The sequence below is a fragment of the Tetrahymena thermophila genome, assembly GCF_000189635.1.
Source record: "Tetrahymena thermophila SB210 genomic scaffold scf_8254582, whole genome shotgun sequence".
Taxonomy (NCBI): domain Eukaryota; phylum Ciliophora; class Oligohymenophorea; order Hymenostomatida; family Tetrahymenidae; genus Tetrahymena; species Tetrahymena thermophila.
This window is the reverse complement of record NW_002476353.1, coordinates 215,889-236,034: the sequence shown is the minus strand read 5'-3', so window position 1 is coordinate 236,034 and position 20,146 is coordinate 215,889. Positions and strand designations below refer to the sequence as shown.

The following is a 20,146-nucleotide window of genomic DNA, read 5'->3' as shown; positions in this document are numbered from 1 at the left end:
ATTTCAGAATATACTTTGAAGCTGTTTAAAAGAAATAATGATGCTACAAAAAGTATTAGCTTTGTAATAATTTTTATTATCTACAAACATTTTTGTTCTAAACTTTTTATTGTTAACAAAATTAAAGAAATGACAAAAAGTAAACAGATTCAAACAAGGATAGCGAAGAGTCTAATAAAATATAGGATCCGTTTTCCAAAGCAGTTATGCATATTATTAGCAAAGAATATTACAAAGAAAGCCTAATAAGTAATATTTTGAAAAATTTAATTTAATAATGCTTAAAAGAATGGGATGAGCTATAAAAGCTGAATTAAATTATAAGCGATAAAGAAGATATTTAAAAAGCAATAGCTTTAATTGCCGAGACTCTAAGTGAAGATATGCAAGTAAAATCAATATAAAGGAATACTCCTATTTTTTTTTATGGTGATAAGGACGAATAAATCTACTATGTTTTAAAGGGCTCTGTATAGCTCTTTATTCCAAAGTCAGAAAAAGAAATCTGGGATGAGGTAGATTTTAACAGGAGATTAAAAAATGCTTCTAATGACTAAAAGGTATTAGAAGAAAAAGATAGATTTGATATCGTTATAAATGCTATTTAAAAAATGAAAGGGTCTCACATTGATTTAATCAAATAGAATGATAAACTTAAAAAAAAATATTTTGATGAAAATTACTAAGTATCTAAAATTAAAAAAATTTAATAAGTAAAAGCAAAATAAATGTTTGGAGAGATAAGCTATCTACTTGAGAAACCAAGACCTTATACTGCAATCGCCTCAGAAGAGTGTTATTGTGTTATTTTTGAACCAAAAATTTATAGGCGAGCACTTGGAGAATATTTCTCATTCATCAACTGCAAAAACATATATTTAAATAATTATTTTAGCTCTATGAGGAAAGAAACAATTTTTCATCTTAGTATTTCGTTTAACTAAGAAACCAAATTATAGCTAGGGGATTATTTATTTAGAGAAGGGGACTAAGGAAGTAGAATATACCTTCTAAAATAAGGAAAAATAGAATTTCAAAAGAGATTAGCTTCTTCATCTTCTGTATTTCATTAAAAAAGAAAGAACCTTTAAAAATTAAAATAAAAACAAACCTAACAGAAGAAAAATTAGAAATCTTCATTTACGATGCAAAGTTTAACGAAGTTAATTCAGCTAGATGAATAAGATGATACTTAATAATAACAAAACAATCAAAGTTTTAAACGTAGTAACAAAAAAAAGAAAACTTTCTAAATTTAAGAATAAGAGTAACCCTCTAGTCAAGATTCTTTAACAGAAATTCATTCAAATAAAAAAACATATGATTAGCTTAATGTAAGCACTTTTGGAACTTAAGATTAAATGTAATCAATTAAAATTGCTTCAATGGTTTAATTTGAAGAGTTTGATAAAAATGATACTTAAAAAGAGAATTTAATAAAATAAAATGAAAACTTGGAATAAAATGATAATGCTGATAAATAAGACGACTTCAAATATAAAGATGTCAGCTTAGGTATTATCTAATAAGGAGAGTTTTTTGGGTTTGAGGATATACTAATAAGCAGCTAAAATAATTATTCATAGAATGTGTCTTAAAATAGGAGAACATATTCTGCTAAGGTAATTTCGTCAGATGCTATTGTTTTTAGCATTGAGCGTTCCACTTTTTTGAAAATGTTATCTTAAAATGAGGTACTTGATTAAGATATCAAAACAAAAGCACTTATTAAAATCTAATATCATCAACAAAGAATAGATTCGCTAAAAAAATTTGAAGATTTCAAGAATGTGAATATTTATTAAAAAGTTCCTTTAAAGGATATGCTTAAAGAAAAATACCTTTAAATGGATTTAAGAGCAGCTAGCTAAAGAAATTAGTAGTTATCAATCACCAATTTACCTAAAATCAAAGATTTAAAAATTAATCTAGATTAAATTGATAATAGTTCTTAAACTTAATAACCTTCTTCATTAAGTCAATCACCTTAATAGAATTAATATAGTATGTTTAGTAAAGATGATCTAATAGATAACATTCAAAGGCAGTAAAGTTTAGCTAAAAGCTAGAAAATGAACTTAAAGTAAGAAAAAAAACTTAGTGACGACATAGATTGCTTTGATGAGTTAAACATACCTAAAGATATTAGTAAAGGTAATATTTAATTTCTAAAATTCCATGATGGTCAGTTTTCAGATCTTAAGAGCATGAAATAATCATTCATAGATCAAGAGGAAAGGATTAAATAAATTAAAAAAACTAAGCATTCTGTGAATATAGCTGACTAAAATTAATTAGCTTTAGCAAGGCTGTATTAAAAGACCAATTCTCCTTCTATTAAAAACTTTAAAGATATCATTTTAAAAAAGAACTCATCTGCTGTTAAGTCTAATTTTAACAAGCAAGCAGAAGATTCTTAAAATATTAAAAACCAAGATGAAACGCCTAAAAAAGAAGAAACTGAAAACTAGAATTCAATTAAGGATGATAATGATACTTAAAACTCTCCTTCTCATAAAAAGTTAAAGTTAATACTTACTAAAAATAAAACTCTAAAATAAATAGAAAGTTAGCCTTATGCAAAAGATATTTCTCTTACAAAAAACTCATCATTTTAAAACATTAATTAAGATAGCCCAGGAAAAATAAAAATAAAAGATATGAGCTCTTCCAAGGTAAGATTCCAACAAGCAAAGAGCGAGACAGAAAATGAGCTAAACACATATCAAGATTAAAATTTAAACTCAGAAACAAAACAGCAAGAAGGCATTTAAGCAGATGAAAAACATGAGAGTAAGCTTTTATTTATTTAAAAATGTGAAGGAGTATTAGATGAATAAAAAATCAATAAAGAAGACTAAATTTAAATAAGCAAATATGATGGTTCTCTTTAAAATTTAGAAGAAGTAAATTCAAATATGAACACTTAAACTGCTAATAATGCTAATAACGAAGCAAATGAAATTTAATATAAAAATAAATACCAATTAAAAATGAGTGAAATACTTACACCTAGAAATTCAAAAAATAAGCAATAATAAGAATTCATATAGAATTAATATCATTTAGATACCAATAATAATGAAAGTATTATCATACAAGAATCTGGGTCTATTAGGTAAATTAATTATAACTAAATTACCAATAGAAATACAAGTAACGGCAAGCAATAATTTTTAGAATTACCAAAAATTTTACTGAGTAGCTAGAGAGAGTAAAATAATTAAAATGAATAAATTTAAAACAGCCCAGAAAAGTAGTAGAATAATTCTGAGTAACTCTACAAAGGTTTATAAAGTTATAGAGATTTATAAATAAAGTAAAATGGCTTTTAGATGAACAAAAATATTGAAAGCAGATCTAAATCTATGAATAATTTAGAAGAACCTAATTAAATGGGTACATTTAGCTCATTTTTACCATCTCTTCTTAATTTTGATATTAAATTTGAGTAAGATACTTCCTAGATTTTTGATAATAAACACACAACAAAAAAGAATAAGTAAAATAGCTTTAGAAACGTTTAAAAAAGTAGCACAGACATTTAGTTGTAGGAATGTCAATCAACCCAATCAATTTATATTAATTAATATTTATAAAAATATAATAATACTCATTAAATTGTAAAGGATTTAAAGTAGCACTTAAACGATAAAATTAACAGCCAAGATGTTTCAACTTATATTAATATGAGAAACAAAAGCTTACCCTCATTATATTCAATAAATAATTCAATTAATCAAAATATTAACTCAGATAGCAAAAAATCTCGTCTAGATCTTGATTCTAGATTAATTTCTCCATAAAAAAATAATCATAAATAACAAATAAATTTAAATTGTTTAAGCTCATCGCCTATGCTTGAACAAAAAAAAGCTCACCAAGTCAGGCTTAGAAATTTTGAAATAAATGTAAATTAGAATCTCTCTCACAAATTACAGTTAGGCCATCCTGATGTAAAGTATATGCTTTCTTCAAAATCTACTAAGAAGTCAGGTGATTACTTTAAGCATTTATTTTCCAATCCTAGAGAAAAATTTAGCATTTTATGAATATTTAAATTATTTTATTATATTAATAAAAGTTTTATTTTATGTTTTATTATCAAAAAACATATATTGAACATTTTGTTAAAAAACTTAATTTCTTACCCTAAAATAAAAATAAAGCATAGTTTTTACCTATTTGAATATACTTTTAATGAATTAAAAAATTATCTATCTTTAAATTAATTAAAACTAAATTAAGTAGCAAAAAAAATTTGTGAAAGTAAATAACTTTTTAACTAAAATTTTTTAAAAAATATTGCATATTATATTTTTAATTATTTAGCACCATATAAATAAAGAAATTTTTTTTGTCTAAATAGTGAAAAATTATTTATTAATTAAAAAGCTTTTCTCTTATTCGCTAATTAATAAATTTAGTATAAGAAAGATAGAAGTAGAAGTATCTAAAAAATAGGAGAAAACTTTATTCATTATTTATTCTAAGTAATTTACAAAAAATGAAAAATAGATCATAGAGCTCTTTTAGCGAAAACTAATCTGCATCTATAGGAACAAAATTTGTAGAAAATCAAGCTAATAAGCAAAATGATTAATAGAATGAAGATGATTAAGTAAGCTAAAATAATGAATAAACAGACAAAAAAGGATACTAGTAGTAATATACCTATTATTAAGAAGAAAATATTTTAGGCTAAACCTAAAAAAGATAATCATTAAAAAGCCAATAATAAAAGAATCTTTAAAATATGTAAAATAATACTAAAGATAATTAATTTAAATTATTAAGAACCAACCGAAGATCTGCTTTTACAAGAAAAAATCTGATTGTTGTTAAAACATTTAAACAAAGACTATTAGATCTATGGAAATCAAGTATATTCAATAGAAATAGTAAGTATAAATTATTTTATAACTACCTTTTTACAGCATTTACTCTCATTCAATGCTTTTATATTAGTGTTCATATATCTTTTGGTATAAAGTTACTTGATCTTGCTAGTATTAATACAATTTATGCCTTTTTTTCTTTAAATGTATTCGATTTAGTTATTTAGTTGAACACTGATATTCTAGTTAAAGGTCAAGAAATTCGTGTTAGAGACCTTATTCTTAAAGAATATCTAAAAAAAAGCGCTATCGAAGACGTCTTACCTCTAGTTATGTTCTCAATTTACTATTCTTTAAATTTTAATATTGATTTTAGATATATTCTTTTGCCTTTTTTAGTTAAAATGAGAAAATTTAATTCTCTTGTGAAACATTTTGAAGAATCTTCTACCTTAAATGTTAGGTAATATAATATTGCTTAGCTCGTAAAATTGGTCTTCATTATGCTTTTCGTTTCACACTTTGCAACGTGTATCTGGATTTACGAAGCAAAATCAATTTTTACTGATAACAATTGGATGGTATTCTTTAACATTAATCAATATCACTGGTAAGAATAATATATCAGAGGATACTATTTTATAATAGTAACAATGAGTACAATTGGATATGGTGATCTCTATCCTATCAATGCTTTTGAAATTATAATGGCCATATTTACAATAATTTTTGCTACAGGTATATTTGGTTATAGCATCAACCAAATAGGTTTCATTTTCAATCAAATTTAAGAGTAAATTTAAATAATAATAAATTTACTTTAAGTAAAATTTAAATTAAAAACTAGGATGGAGAAAAAAATTAATAATGACATTCAAATTATAAACAGGTAGGTATACTAAATTTAATCTTACTTTTATTTTTAAAATTTTTAATACTAAGATATATGGAGAGAAAGAAAGTTAGTCATTAATTACAGTATAAGATAAGAGAGTATTTGGATAGTTTTTGGAGAGAAGAGCTTTTAATTAAAACAGACAATGAATCTATGATCGTTAACATGCTCAATAATTCATTAAAAAATGAATTATTTAAAGAAACTTATTTTGTTGCTTTTTAAAATAGTATTTTGAATGAGTACTTCTCCAGTGAAGTTTTAACTCAATCTATCAAACATATTAAAGAAATTTAATGCATCCCAGAACAAATAATTTTTTCTAAAGGTATTTTATCAAAATTTATAAATAAAATTTTAAAACATTCAATATTATTTTTTAAAAACCTAATTTATAAAATTATATATTTACATACAAACATTCTTTTAACATTAGGTGATTCATTTGATCATAGTATTTATTTTGTTGAAAGTGGTAATATAGATCTCTACATACCAGATAATAGCTAAATTTCTGTTTTATAAAGCTTAAAAGCTGGAGAATGCTTTGGAACCTATTCCTTTTTTACCGCTGAAGATAGGACTTGCTGTGCAAGAAGTAAAGGGTTTTCTAACATTCTAAAAATAAATAGGTAAATTCAATATTTGATTTTAGATTATTTATTTATTTTAATGAAATTTTATATTATTTTCAAAAGAGAAGATTTTATTGAAGTCTTAAAGAGCCACTCATAAGATTATGAAATGTTTTGTCATATTAAGGATAAATTATATTTTTAAAAAGAATTTGGATTAATTTATGACTATTGCTTTAAGTGTGAAGGAAATAGGCATTTAATTTACTAATGTCCAAAATTACATTACTGCCCTGATAAAAAATAACTCATTTTTAAGGATTAATAAGCAGAATAAAAAAGGGACAATAAATATTAAAGAACTTAAACTAAATAGCAAGGTTTTTTCAGATAAAAAATGTAAATTGAAGAAGGATTTTTACAATTAATTGATGAAAAAGAAGACTTAATTGAAGAATTTGAAGATTTATATTTATATGGAAACATGTATGAAGTTGTAAAGGATGATTTAGATTCTCATTACTAAAAGTAATCAAGCAACAACAACAACAATAATAATAGCAATATCAATATCAATAATAACAGTAATATAAATCAATAAAATAAAAATGGCCAGTAAATTTCTTAGCATAAAAGAAATTCATAATTGTCATAGAATTCTTAATTGTCTATACACGATAGACCAGGCAACCAATCATAATTTAACAGAAGAGGATCAAGGGAATCTACAAGAAGAATGCTTGGAAGTAAGTTTTTAATCAAATATTTGTGTTTTAAATTATTTTTAAATTTAAATATGAAAGGAAGGGTAACGACTAAGGAAGATATAAGTGATTTAAATTAATATTTCAAAGGTAGGAAAAAAAGCACTTAAATAAGTTCAACAGTGATTGTACAACCATAGCACTAATAGCCTTTTATATCTTAATTATAGCAACAATGGATTAATCAACTTTAAAAAAAAAATACATCGCTGACAAGCATGAACGAGATTGAAGAAGAAAAACCATAAAGATAATATTTTAATGGATAATAATAAGAAAATCATTATTTGAATAAAACAGAGTCAATAAAAGATAATACTAAATTGTCTAATCAATAAACACAAAGTGAGCATTCTATAAAGTCTCATAAAAATATAAATAATAACAATAATATTAGTAAATAATTGACTTAATAATCAACAATGATATAATCTAACTAATTTATTATCAACAATTTGAATAATATCATTACTATGCTTTAATCAATGTGTATAAACCCTCCTACAGCCACAAATAACAGCTCATATCAAATAAATATTAAAAATAACAACTTAGAATAATAAAGTACTTTGAACAGCCACGCTTTAAATTAAAACTAAGAAGAAAAATAACAGTAATTAAAGTTAGATAATTATAGTCGAGGACAAACAAGTAATACCCGTAACAATACCCATTATAGTAAATCAAATAAATAATTCAACTTTAATATGGATCTAGATAGTATGAAAATAATGAAACAATACATGATTGAATCGAATTACACAACTGTGATTGAGTCTCTTAATAGAGTCTTTTTAAATGAAATAAGAAAAACTCGCAAAGCTTCATTTAAATCAAGAATAAAGACGTAAAATTAAATCAATTTTTTTAATTAATTAATATTTAAAATAAAATTATTTTTTTAAAAGCAATATGACACAGCACAGAATAGATATCTTCTTAAAGAATTAAGAGTTAAGAAAATCCAATTCTCAGAAAAATATAATAAATGTATAAGTAGTTTACAAGAAAAGCTCCTTTGATTGTTATGATTATGAGAATAAGAATCCAGATTTCGCAAAAAGCATGAGTTTAGATTTTATATAAGATGATAGAATGTCAAGAGTAAGTAGACTTTCTTAATCTAAATAAGATATCAATAAATCTAGAGCAAGCCACACCTTATTTGTAAATAATAACAACATCAATAATAATAGTAATAGTCTGTCATTAAATTAAAGCTAAATTAATTTATTTGAAAGAAATAATAATGATTAGAGGAAAAATTGGGATATGAATGAATCATAAGAAAGAGCCATTTTGGACATTAGTCATTTTACACCTAATAAACCATCATTCTGAAATTTAAAACTAAAAAAAAGAAAGAAAGAAATTATGTAAGATAAAATTGGTTTCATTCAAAATATTAATAATTTAAACAAACAAATAAAACAAACAAATTTAATCTAAATAAAATATTATTTAAGTTTAAACTTTTCATTTATCTCAATTTTTGTAAGAAATTTGTATAACAAATTTAATTCAAATTTTTTGTATCTCAAATAAAGATGCATAAATTACAAAATCCAATATTATCTCAATAACAACAAGTACTAAAAATACAATCAATCAAAATTATAATATGTCATTCCACAATTATTTATGTGAATTCCGTGAACCCATCCTTTCTCATCAACTCTTACTTTTGTTAAACACTTCAAAATATTACAGTGGCTTACTACTGTAACAGTTTTTTGCTATTCTTTTAATATCTCCTTAAGCTTATTTTTTAGATTTTCAGATCTCTTTAGCATTAGATCCCAAGTTTCATAAAAATCAGGATACATTTTTCTCATTTACTCTGATAAATGTTCTGCATACTGTTGTTCTGAAGTTACATTTTTAGCTAACTCCTTATAGTTTTCATTATTTTCCATAGATTCTATTTACCACTAAAGTTAAGTTGGAAATATCTTTTAAATTTAAGTAAATATTTTGCTTAGTTATTATTTTCAATAAAGCAATACCTTTTTATCATCTAAAATGGAGAAATCTAATTAAATATTGTGTTTAGAAGCTTCCTTTAAATATTTTTCTCTCATTGCACCATATATTTAGTTTGATATACAATTTGCGCAATTTAAAGACTCTGATAACCACGGGTAAACTAAGAATCTGTAAAAAACAAACTATAATTTTTTCAAAATGGTAAAATAAAATAACTACTTTATGTTCTATCTATTTGGATGCTTTTAAAACAAAAGGATTGCTGTTTGCAAAGTTCTTTATAAAGGTGATATTAAAACAAGTTCGGTTTCAATCTTAGCAACTTAATCTTAATGGCTTATGCATTACTTCTCACCTATATGAAGAAAATAAATAATAATTAGGAATAAACTAATCTATTATTATACCAATTTAGTGCAAAGGTCCATCTATGTATTCAAGTGAAACTCTGAGGTCAATAAGAGTAGGATCTGTTCTTTACAATTAAGGATTTTCAATGAAAATTCTTTCATATTTGAAATTGAACTCACTCAAAGCATGCCTTATAAGCAACAACTTTTTTCCATATTTTTCTTCATTTTATGGAGGCTAATTAAAACTACATTTGTAGATTTATGCTAATTCTAATTCTTCTTCGTTTATTTAATTCATATATCTATCAAAAGTTGTAAATTAAAGCTAATTAATTTTTATAAAACTCTAAACAAATATTTAACTATTTATCAATTGCATTAAATTAATTAAATACTATAATATAAATTCAGAAAAATCTGCCAAATTCTATTTAATTTTAGGATCACATGTTTAAATAATTGATCAACTTGAAGAAAATATGAAACACATTCAAAATATAATAAAAATTGTATCAGAATAAAAAGCATAATCCTGTAGTATGGGACAATATAAGGCTCATGAGTTATATCAGAACATATAATTGATCACCTGTAGGATTAAAACTTTAAACTCACTAAAAAGAGATGCAAAGATAGGACAATAAAAAATGAATTATAAAGTATTTTTACTGTAAATTATGTGCAAACTTAATAAAAAAATAACATTAAATCAATTATAAGGGTAATTTAAACTTTAAAAATAAATATTAAAATAATTTACTAGCAGTGTTATCTAAATAAAATATTTATTTAATCGCTTTTACTATTAAATTATTTAGCTCAAGCAAGCAGAAAGAACTAAAAAGTTGAGCTATTATATAAATTTATTTAAATAGATAAAGGATAAGCAATAAATAAAGTTTTTAAGTAAGTAAAAGACAAAAAAATATTTAGATAAATTATTAGAGTACTTTGAGAGCATAAGAAATAAATTTTAGAATTTAATTATATTGAGTAATGATTTTATGAAATAATACATCAATTAAAGAAATTTAATTATTAAATAAACTACTTTTAGTTTTTATTATGATTATTTATAATTTTATAAAAAAATAAATATGAAATTAAACAATTAATTTAATGAATTTATTTATTATTATTTTTATTTATCATTGTTGTTATAAAAATATAGCGTTTTAATTTTTTTCTTATATCCTCTAAGGGCTATCTTTTAAAATAGTATATTTATCAAAGTTAAAAACTTATTTAGCTACCGATTTAGAAGAGGATAAAGTCTTTCTATCGTTTATGACAGTTTCCATTCTTTGAGTTTGGTTACAGATCTATTAATTATGCAAAAAAGATTTATTTCTTTTGATTTCTGGTTAAGTAACTTAAGACTAAAAGCTTAGCTTTGGTAAAAAGTTGATAAATTGCTTTTCATGCTAGTTGTTGTTTTTCATTTAGAATTAATTAAATTAAGATATTTTAGTTGGAGAATTTTTAGCAGTCTCACTGATAGGTATAAAACTACATTTTATTGGAGAATTTTCTATTTTGCTTGTGTTAATGAATAACTTTTGTTATACAGCATTATCTAAATTAAATCTTAAACTATTTTATGGAACTAATGGGCTTTAAGTTTGTTTATAAACAAAATTTTCTCTGTTTGTAGAAATAAAATCTTATCCTTACAGAGCTTCTTAAGATTAATATCTAATAAGTCTCTTTTTTTAGGGGCTAGATTCTTTAAGCTGGGTTTCTTCGCTTTATACATCCAAATTTTTTAATGATTGTATATTATTATTTTAAATATTATTAAAATTTTATTTTTGCCCATTTTTATTTTCAATATTTATTGAAGGCTGAGTTGTAAGTATCAAAGGTTTTTACTAGTTTGAAAAATCAATAGAATCAACTCTTCTTGCTCCTATAAAACTAAAATTAGAAGTATTGAAAGAAGAAGAGTTAAAGTTGCTAAAATTTCCAGAGCTAAAAAGTAGATGATTATCTTTACTGCCTTTATTTTTAGGAGAATTTAAAGATGACTCTGTACTTAGTTATTTAGTAGAAAGCACTCTTTTTATTTAAAAATGTTTTGGAATTTTATCTGATTATAAACTATTGATTGCAAGGTTACTCCTTTAGCAAATAGTTGGATATTATTCTTTGTTTATTTAGCTATTGTTGTATTAGTAATATTCGTTAAGTTGTAAATTTTTATCATCTTACTAAGGATTTAATTAATCATTATGCTCCATAAGAAATTTCCTTTTTAGAGCTTCGATTGCTCTCTATTAAGTATGTTTGTTTTTATTGAGTGAATTTTAGCTATTCAAAAAGGCTTCTTCATACCTGTTGTATTTCAGTTCTCTTCTTTTTAATTTCTCATTTTATACATAATTGCTATAATAATCTTCAAATGTTTTAAATTAATCAGCTTACTTTAAATCTTTAACTATTTATAATTAATCATTTTAAAAAGACTTCCAATCATCGACATTTAAATCATACTTTTATTGAAAGTTTAAATTACTAGTTGTAAACCGCTATCTCTTTTTTTTCCTCATATCATCAATCAGTTTGTAAAGACTTTAAAAACTGTAAAGTATTTTTTAGTTTGACATAGTTTGCTAATTTTATGGTTAGTATGTTAATGCCCTAACTTTATAGAGCTGATAGATATTTAGCTTATCTAAATCGAATATCCCATTTAGAATTAATTCATCATTATCCCATATTGAGTGATAATCATCTTTACAATCTATTTCATCAATATCACTTGAGCTATAAATAAGATGATCATGTGTTAAATATTACTCTTCACTAGCTTTTAACTAATTGCTATCTATTGAGGAGTTGTTTTATTCTTCATTATCTTCCCTTTTTTCACTCTAATCTCGCTTATATTATCTTTTTATACTCTAAAAAATATCTAATGTTTATTTTATTATATCTTTATTGCTACTAGGAGTACTTCTATATAAAATGCTGCTCTTTTAGCTTCTTTTTATCAAGCCAGCTTTGATGATATTGTTATTATCTTCTATAAATAAATTATTCATTTTATTTTTGAATTGGAATTGTATATTTTTCCAAAGAAAAATCTCTTTTATTTATTATCAAATAATTAGATTACTTAGAGATTTATCAATTACTGTATAAGTAATTAATTTCATTTGCAAATAATTGATATGACTTCTTAAATTAAAACCAGTCATTTTAGTTCCTAGTATTTTTTATAAATAAAAACAAAATTACTTCATTTAATAAATAATATAAATCACTAGTTTAAATTGTTTACCTTACAATTTTACCTTTGAAAAGGAAAAAAATATTTGATGTGATTTAATTTTTAACACATATTCCACACTAAAAGGTATAACAAACATTATATAATATGAAAGAAATATCCTAAGCAAATTTTAGACAATAAAAAATTGTAATCTAAAATATTAATTACTGAAGAGATTTTTATTAAAAATATATTTTAAGGATTTTAAGCAAATCAATTTTGAGTCCAAAATATTCATTAAAAAAATAATGATCATTATTTATTATTTGAAACAAAATGTAGAAATCAACTTAAGATATTCAAACATGATTTAATATTTGATGAGATAATTAAACATTTATTTAAGATTTAAATAAAAAATTAATAATTGAAATAAAAAAATATTGTATAGTTCATAAATTTAAATATTATTTGATATTTGATGATAAAATTAAATATGTATTCAAGGTTAATTGTGTAGAATTTACTACATTTAACTTTAAAAAAATTGTATATTATTTTTAATAATATACTCACTAAACTTTCAATAAAAATGTATATAAGAATTTTCTAATTTAATATGTTTAGAATAATTCAATACTATTAGAAGATAATATCATTCTATTTTAAAGTACTTATTTTTAATTAAATACTAAATTCCCAATTTATGGATATTCTATAAAAATGTAATTTATTTTTTTATAAAATCAAAAAAAGACTTAATTTCATAAAAAATTGATTTGATCAATCGATTTATATTTTTATAAAAAATTAGTCTTATATTAATAAAATCAATTTGTTTTTTTGTTTTCTAGTTGGATAAAATATTTTTGATTAACCCTTAAAACTATTATATGCCTTAATTTTTTTAGAATCTTATTTAGCAAGGTTTAATCTATTTATTTAAATAAATTAAATGTTTTTAAAAATTAATTAATTAGATTTAAATTATTTTTTCATTTGCATTTATCTTGTTTTTTGAAAATATAAATTAAAGAGTAATATTTATTCAAAAAATATTAAAATAAATTTATAGTTCCTTTCAAATTAGAACAGAGCTAGAAGTTCATTTTTATAACCATTCATTTAATATCCTTTTTTTTGAAAATAAATATGCTTTATGAATTTAATTATTCATCTTACTAACATTTTTGATTTCAAACAACTATGCAATTATCACATTTATATATATCAATAAAATTTTTGATGCTCAACTCAAGAAATTAATTAAAAATCATCTGAATTGATAATTAATATATCAACATAAATTAAATATATTGTTATAATAAATTATCACTAATTGTATAAAATATAACTTTACAAGTCAACATGAGAGGAATAGGTTGGAATTTAGATAGACAAACTAAAATTAAGATCTTATAAGATAGAGCTTACAAATATAATGACGAGTTTGATGAGCTTGAATCTTAAGGTTAAGACCCTGACCAAATTAGAGTTAATCTCTTGCAAAAAGAATATTAAAAAAGACATGAAAATGAAGTTAAGCGTACTTTACCATTTGATGAAACATAAAAAGTAATCAGTGTTAATGGAGCTACTGATTTAGGATTTGATTAAGCACATAAAACAAAATCTGCAACAAAATAAATGTATGAAACAATGGAGCAAAAAATTATTAAGAGAAAAGAGAATAGATTATTGGGCAAAAAAAATTCAGATTCAGGTACTTATTTATAATTAATATATTTTTGACATTTTAAACAATAAATTACTGCAATATTAATGATTAAAACAAATCAAATGTACTAAGAAATATATTTTGCAATTAGATAAAAACTTATTTAGCAAAATTATAAAATAGAAATTTAAAATTTGATTGATTATTTTTGTTATTTATATAGATTTGGCTGAGAAATATAAGTAATAAGATGAATAGATGAAAAAGAAAATTTATTAAGACCATCTAAATGAACTCTTCTCAAATGATTATAAAAAAGTTAAAGATCTTTCTAACTATTAACAAAACTTCTGTAAATTTATTATTATTAAAATAAAACCAATAATTTCTAACTAATTTTGCATTAATTTCAAAACAGAGTTTACTTAGGATATGTAAAATGATTGTGATAATTAGAACTTTGATCATCATTAACGTAAAAATGATTTAAAGTGGTATTAAGAAGCATATATCAAATATAAATCCACAATGCGTAAATGAAAAAGAAGGAACCTGTAAGATTGTGTAAACAAAACTACATAACTCAAATAGTTAAACAAATATTGATGTTTTTAAATATATAATTTATACTTGTTTATTAAGATGAATTTTCTTATGGCAATCAATTATCGACTTTTTCTAAATTAAATCTATCACTGATCATATATTATTTCTGGAGTTATATTTATCAATCCAATTATTAACATAATAAAAATCTTAATATCAATAGTTATTAAAGCTTCATAAAACCATTTATTTTTAAAAGTGTTAATTTTAATTTATTTATTAAAAATCATAGCCCATTTTAAAATTAAAGATTAACTGCCTAAAATAATTTGTTCAAAATATTTTATTTTAAAAATATAATTTCTAATAAAATTTAATTATCAAAAATATTAAATTTCTCATTTTCATTAATTTGATCAATTTATCAAATAAATAACTATTGAATTAAAACTAAATAAATAAATTAATTAATTAAATATATGTAATCATATACACTTTTAAACCTATTAATTCTAAAACAGTCATCAAATTTATAAAAATTACAAATTATTTTTTTATAAAAACATGAAAAAATTGTTCATAATTATAAAATATCTATTTCAATTTTTCAATATTTTTTTTTTGTTCTTTTAATAAATTATGAAAATAAAAATAAAATTTTTTAAAAATATTATATAAAATTTTTAAGCATTTAATTTCATGATATTTATATAAGTGTTTTTATCATATTATGATAAAAAAATAAAATGTTTTTATTTATTAAATTAAATATATTAAACAATTATAAAAATATAAGTCATTAGTAATATATCAAATAAAATTTTTAATTAAAATTATATTTATGCAATTAGAAAAATTTAATATTTTTGATTACTGTCATCCATAAAATTAGAATTTCATACACTAAAATGAATTGTTTAATTAATGTCTGATTTCAGAAGGGGAAAAACTAACTAACTATTTACCTTTTTTCTTCTCTGTTAAAATTGTATTTTGAAGGTTAAATGCTTATTTGTTTACAATACTTAAATTTTTACATAAAGAAATTAGTGTTTTATCTGGAAGTAATACAAAAATTAAAGGGCTAAAAAAATTTTTAGAAATTCTTAGAAAAAATTGCCAAAATAGAAAGATTTAGATATTATAAATAAAGGATATAGAAGAAAATATAAACATTTTTCTTAAGTGTCCTTTTAAATTCATTTTATACTTATTATAAATATATTTTAGAATTTAAATTTGCATCAGAAACCGAGTACTGACAGAGAGAGTCTGATAAGCAAAAATTATATTAGGAATCACATAAAAATGAAGATAAATTGCTTTTTATTACTAAAAATAAATAAAAAATAAGTTAAAATAAGGAGAGCTAATAATAAATGAAGATTTAAAACTAACATGTGTTAATTAATTTAAATTTTCTGTTTATACTTAATTAGAACATAAAAACTTTTTGTTCATGTGCTTTTTCATTCAGTGAATGAAAAAAAATTTAGTACTATCTCCTCAATTAAATGTTTAGTTTCGAAAGTGTAATTTTGGGATAATCTTAAACTTAATTTTATCATAATTCAAATTTGATTTTTTATCTCCCTCTGCTTTTATTTGTGCAATAAATTTTATTTCGGATAATAAAAAATTTACAAAGTGAGTGTGTTTTTGGTTTTTTTTTATTTATTTGTTAATTTTCTAATTTTATAGTAGAAAGACGTGAATGAAATGTTTCATTTTACTTTTAAGACTAACAATAAAAAAATAAGTATAGCTTGCTGAAAAAAAATCTTTATGCGAGGTTATTTATTAAATTTTTTATAAAGTAGTTAAAAATTTATAAGCATAGATAGTAAAATACACAAAGATAAATACATTTCAAATTTTTTAGATTTAGAATAGATAAATAATTTTTATTTTTGAGATTATATTTATATATTAGTTATTATATATGAATTATGGGTTGATTGTTATAATTAGTAAACTATAGTTAAGTTAGATGAACTAAATCCATAAATTAATCGATAGACAGAAGTCTTTTTATTTCCTAGATCAAATTTATACTCAATACAAATATAATTATTAATTTTGATACTGATCCTCTTTGCTTGATTGATTGTTTGATCTCTCTGAAGTTTTTTCTTTCCACTTCTCATTTAAAGTAAGTTAAGGATTTAATTCGTTCGTTTGTATAGGGGTGATAAGATATTTTATATTGATATTGTTATACATTAGGTTTATAAATATTCATTATTACAAAGCTTAATTACCAACTCGCATTCAGTGGGCAGGTTGAAGACGATAAGAAACGTCAAATTCAAGGAAGCTCTCCCATTCTTCTTTGTATACCTTAGGTTACTGAACCTACATCTACTACTGCTACTATTATTATTAAGCTTGTACTGAGCTGGAATTGATTTCCTCTTCAATCTTAATTTCAGAGGTGGGGGCTTCAATTTAAATCTATTGCACGCTGGTGCTAGGTACTGTGGTAGAGGTTTAGTTGCTGCTTTCTTCGCTAATTTCTTATGAGGAGGACTAGACATTTGTGGAAGGAGTATTAGAAAAAATAACATTGGAAACGGAGGCGTTTTTAACGCGATTTGACTAGGAAGAAGATGAAGAAGAGCGTTTAGACTTAGCTGTTTCAGAGGGTGAAGTAGAAGAAGCATTAGCTTTGTCACTTGAAGCTGCTGTAGAGGTTTATGATTTCTATTGAGCTCTTTCCTTTTAACGAATGGCCTTCATTAAATTGTCCAATTTCTTTTTAAGGAATTTTTTGTGAGCTTTTTCAGTACACTTGGCATAGATGTCAATATCATATGAATCTAGCAGGCATTTTTTGATAATCTTAGGAGTTATTTTGAAAGACATCCCCTTCTTCTCGCGAATCTCTTAATAGATTCTTTCAATTTTTTCTGAGTGGCCCTCAAGCCATCTCTTGGCGAGATGAATCTTGTATTCCTCATCACTCATAACTGGGTGATTTCTGTGTTGCAATCTACAATTGCTTAATTTGAACAAGATAGAATCATTCTTTAAACCCTCCTTTTAAGATGATTGATTTTCATCATCATCTTCTTCACCGCTATCGTTGTCTTCTTCTTCTTCTTCGACTTTAATATTTTCCTCCTCTATTGCTTTGGTGGCATCTTCTGAGCCAGCAATAGGATTTTTTTAAGAGATGGTGTTGGATGTAGGCTAATTTTAATGCTACTACTATTGAGTAGCGGAATCGCCTTACACACCATCTAGAGAAAGATAATTGATGTCATGATTAGAAGAAATAATATTGAAGACAAAAGGGGAGATTGAAGGCGACATGAGTGAGTAATGATGAGAGCTCATTTGCTACTCATCTATCATATTGAGGAAACTTTCGTTATTTTCATCCTCCATTTATTACTACTCTTATTGTGCCTATTATTCTTCAACCCTGTCTTCTTTGATATTCTTGTGAACATCTTCTTCTTTCATTTGATTAGAATTTTACAATAACATCTATGAACTCAAATTAATTTCAGCCGAACTTGCCTTTTGAGCGAGGGAGACTGAAGCACATGAGTCACCCATCTACTACTTGGCAGCAGCATTTGCTCCTTCTTCTTATGAAGAAGATGAAGAAGTAGTTTGCTGGGTGTTGGCTTATTAATTCATCGACATCTACTCCTATGAAGACATTTGATTGTCTTACTTTTTAGGAGATGATGGAGAACTTTTGGAAGATGAAGACAATAATGGGTTGATTTAATGGGTTTATAAAGAAGAATTGGGGGAGCCAGTAGAAATAATTATTGGTTGGGAAGAAGAGGAAGAAGAATTAGAATTAGGAAGCTACTAGTTCATTTAAGTGGGGGCATTTATTGCCTTAAAAGTTATCTAGAAGGTACACTTCTTAGACTTAAAATGCTTGCACTAGATATGAACTTTGTAGGGGTTATTATTTTTAATTGTCATTTAGATTTACTACTGAGATTCGATTTGCTTGCGAAGAGATTCTAGCTCTTGAAGGGTCAAAGTATCCTTCTGATGTATGAGCTGAGAAAGTTAGCACTTATCCATCTCTATGGGGGAAGAGAGGCTAGGTGCTTGGCTTGATGATGTGGTAGTAGTAGTAGTGGATTACATTTATGGTGATGATGAAGGAGTTTAGAGGTTGGTGGCTGCGGTGGTGGTGGCACTTTCTTCAAGTAAAACTTATTAACTCATTTCAAATCTTTTAAACAATTATATCTATTCAATAATGATAGCTAATTTTTGTAAAGACAAGCACAGATATAATTTGTTTTTTGTTTTATTTTTTTAATTAAATAAGATTGTTTTTAATTTTTTTTTTTTACTTTAATTTCGTCTTCTTATTTTAATAGTTTTTTGAAGGATCGCAACTGCAATATTTTTAGTATTATTTTACTGATAAATCTATTTGGCCAATTTCTAATAATTTTGATTATAACATAATTCTTTTCCATTCTTTCTCTTTGTCTAGGGCAATAACAAGAATTTTTATTTCTACCGAAGAATTACTTATATTTTATTATAAATCATTCTTCTTAATAATCTTCCCCAAACTATCTGATCTATCAGATTTTTTCAAAATCTAAACTCATTTCCGCTAATCAAAACTAAAATAAATACAAAAAACCTTTGAAAATGAATGCAATTAATCGACTGAATAAAGAAGCAAACAATCAAACAAACAAATATAAAGAGTTAGAAAAAATTTATGTAATTATGTGAATGAGTGAGGTTGGATGAAGCAAGTAGTAAATTGAAAATTTAAATTTTGACGTCACAAAATATGACGGAATTCATTGGTAACACAGATAAAAGTGTCTATTATATATATCCAATACTTTCGGATTGGAAGCATGCGAAGGAGCTATGCCTTCTCATTTTTTCTACATTGTTTTTCCATCATTTATTTTTTTTATCAAATATTTTCTTCAATTTTTTTTTTATGACAATCAAAAACTTTTAAAAATTATTGATTAAGTAAATTTTTTTGATGTAGTCAATAAATAAATTAATCAATCAATCACCTTTGAATTACTTTTTTATTAAATATTTCAAACTATTAAATCAAATAATATCCTTATTTATATATCTGTTTTTTTTGTTTTGTTTATAGTTATTTTAGCACTTAGGCTTTATAATTGAAATAAATCCAACGACATTTTTTAAATGGGTATTACAAAATGAAAAAAATATAAAATATTTTACAGGCATTAACATATTATTAATATTATTAACATTGTTTTGAATTTCGTAACAATCTTCATATTTAAAAGCTAACAAAAGTGGGAAGA

At 23.5% G+C, this 20,146-nt stretch overlaps 7 protein-coding genes across 7 annotated transcripts; 3 read left to right on the top strand and 4 right to left on the bottom strand. All coding sequences in view use genetic code 6, as the record gives it.

Moving 5' to 3' along the window:
* Positions 1-383: 383 nt before the first annotated feature.
* On the top strand, positions 384-1,777 carry TTHERM_00138290 (cyclic nucleotide-binding domain protein; the record flags this gene model as incomplete). The annotated part of the gene is made up of 2 exons (XM_001019811.2): positions 384-1,694; positions 1,754-1,777. The coding sequence occupies 2 exons, from the start codon at positions 384-386 to the stop codon at positions 1,775-1,777; spliced, it is 1,335 nt and encodes a 444-aa protein (XP_001019811.2).
* Positions 1,778-3,093: 1,316 nt separating this feature from the next.
* On the bottom strand, positions 3,094-3,852 carry TTHERM_000138289 (transmembrane protein, putative; the record flags this gene model as incomplete). Its single annotated transcript, XM_012798502.1, has 1 exon — positions 3,094-3,852. The coding sequence occupies one exon, from the start codon at positions 3,850-3,852 to the stop codon at positions 3,094-3,096; it is 759 nt and encodes a 252-aa protein (XP_012653956.1).
* A 655-nt stretch (positions 3,853-4,507) lies between these two features.
* TTHERM_00138300 (cation channel family protein) lies at positions 4,508-8,413 on the top strand (the record flags this gene model as incomplete). Its single annotated transcript, XM_001019812.2, has 9 exons — positions 4,508-4,665; positions 4,776-4,901; positions 4,969-5,631; positions 5,686-5,727; positions 5,781-6,061; positions 6,170-6,365; positions 6,432-7,054; positions 7,112-7,919; positions 7,981-8,413. The coding sequence occupies 9 exons, from the start codon at positions 4,508-4,510 to the stop codon at positions 8,411-8,413; spliced, it is 3,330 nt and encodes a 1,109-aa protein (XP_001019812.2).
* Positions 8,414-8,676: 263 nt separating this feature from the next.
* TTHERM_00138320 (histidine phosphatase family (branch protein 1)) lies at positions 8,677-9,709 on the bottom strand (the record flags this gene model as incomplete). Its single annotated transcript, XM_001019814.3, has 4 exons — positions 8,677-9,024; positions 9,079-9,226; positions 9,278-9,413; positions 9,466-9,709. The coding sequence occupies 4 exons, from the start codon at positions 9,707-9,709 to the stop codon at positions 8,677-8,679; spliced, it is 876 nt and encodes a 291-aa protein (XP_001019814.3).
* An 850-nt stretch (positions 9,710-10,559) lies between these two features.
* TTHERM_00138330 (hypothetical protein) lies at positions 10,560-12,455 on the bottom strand (the record flags this gene model as incomplete). The annotated part of the gene is made up of 1 exon (XM_001019815.1): positions 10,560-12,455. One exon carries the CDS (start codon positions 12,453-12,455, stop codon positions 10,560-10,562), a length of 1,896 nt encoding a protein of 631 aa, XP_001019815.1.
* Positions 12,456-13,936: 1,481 nt separating this feature from the next.
* Positions 13,937-14,843, top strand: TTHERM_00138340 (hypothetical protein; the record flags this gene model as incomplete). The annotated part of the gene is made up of 3 exons (XM_001019816.4): positions 13,937-14,348; positions 14,527-14,655; positions 14,722-14,843. The coding sequence occupies exons 1-3, from the start codon at positions 13,994-13,996 to the stop codon at positions 14,841-14,843; spliced, it is 606 nt and encodes a 201-aa protein (XP_001019816.3). The 5' UTR covers positions 13,937-13,993.
* Positions 14,844-17,120: 2,277 nt separating this feature from the next.
* TTHERM_00138350 (hypothetical protein) lies at positions 17,121-19,385 on the bottom strand (the record flags this gene model as incomplete). The annotated part of the gene is made up of 1 exon (XM_001019817.2): positions 17,121-19,385. The coding sequence occupies one exon, from the start codon at positions 19,383-19,385 to the stop codon at positions 17,121-17,123; it is 2,265 nt and encodes a 754-aa protein (XP_001019817.2).
* Between the last annotated feature and the right edge of the window lie 761 nt (positions 19,386-20,146).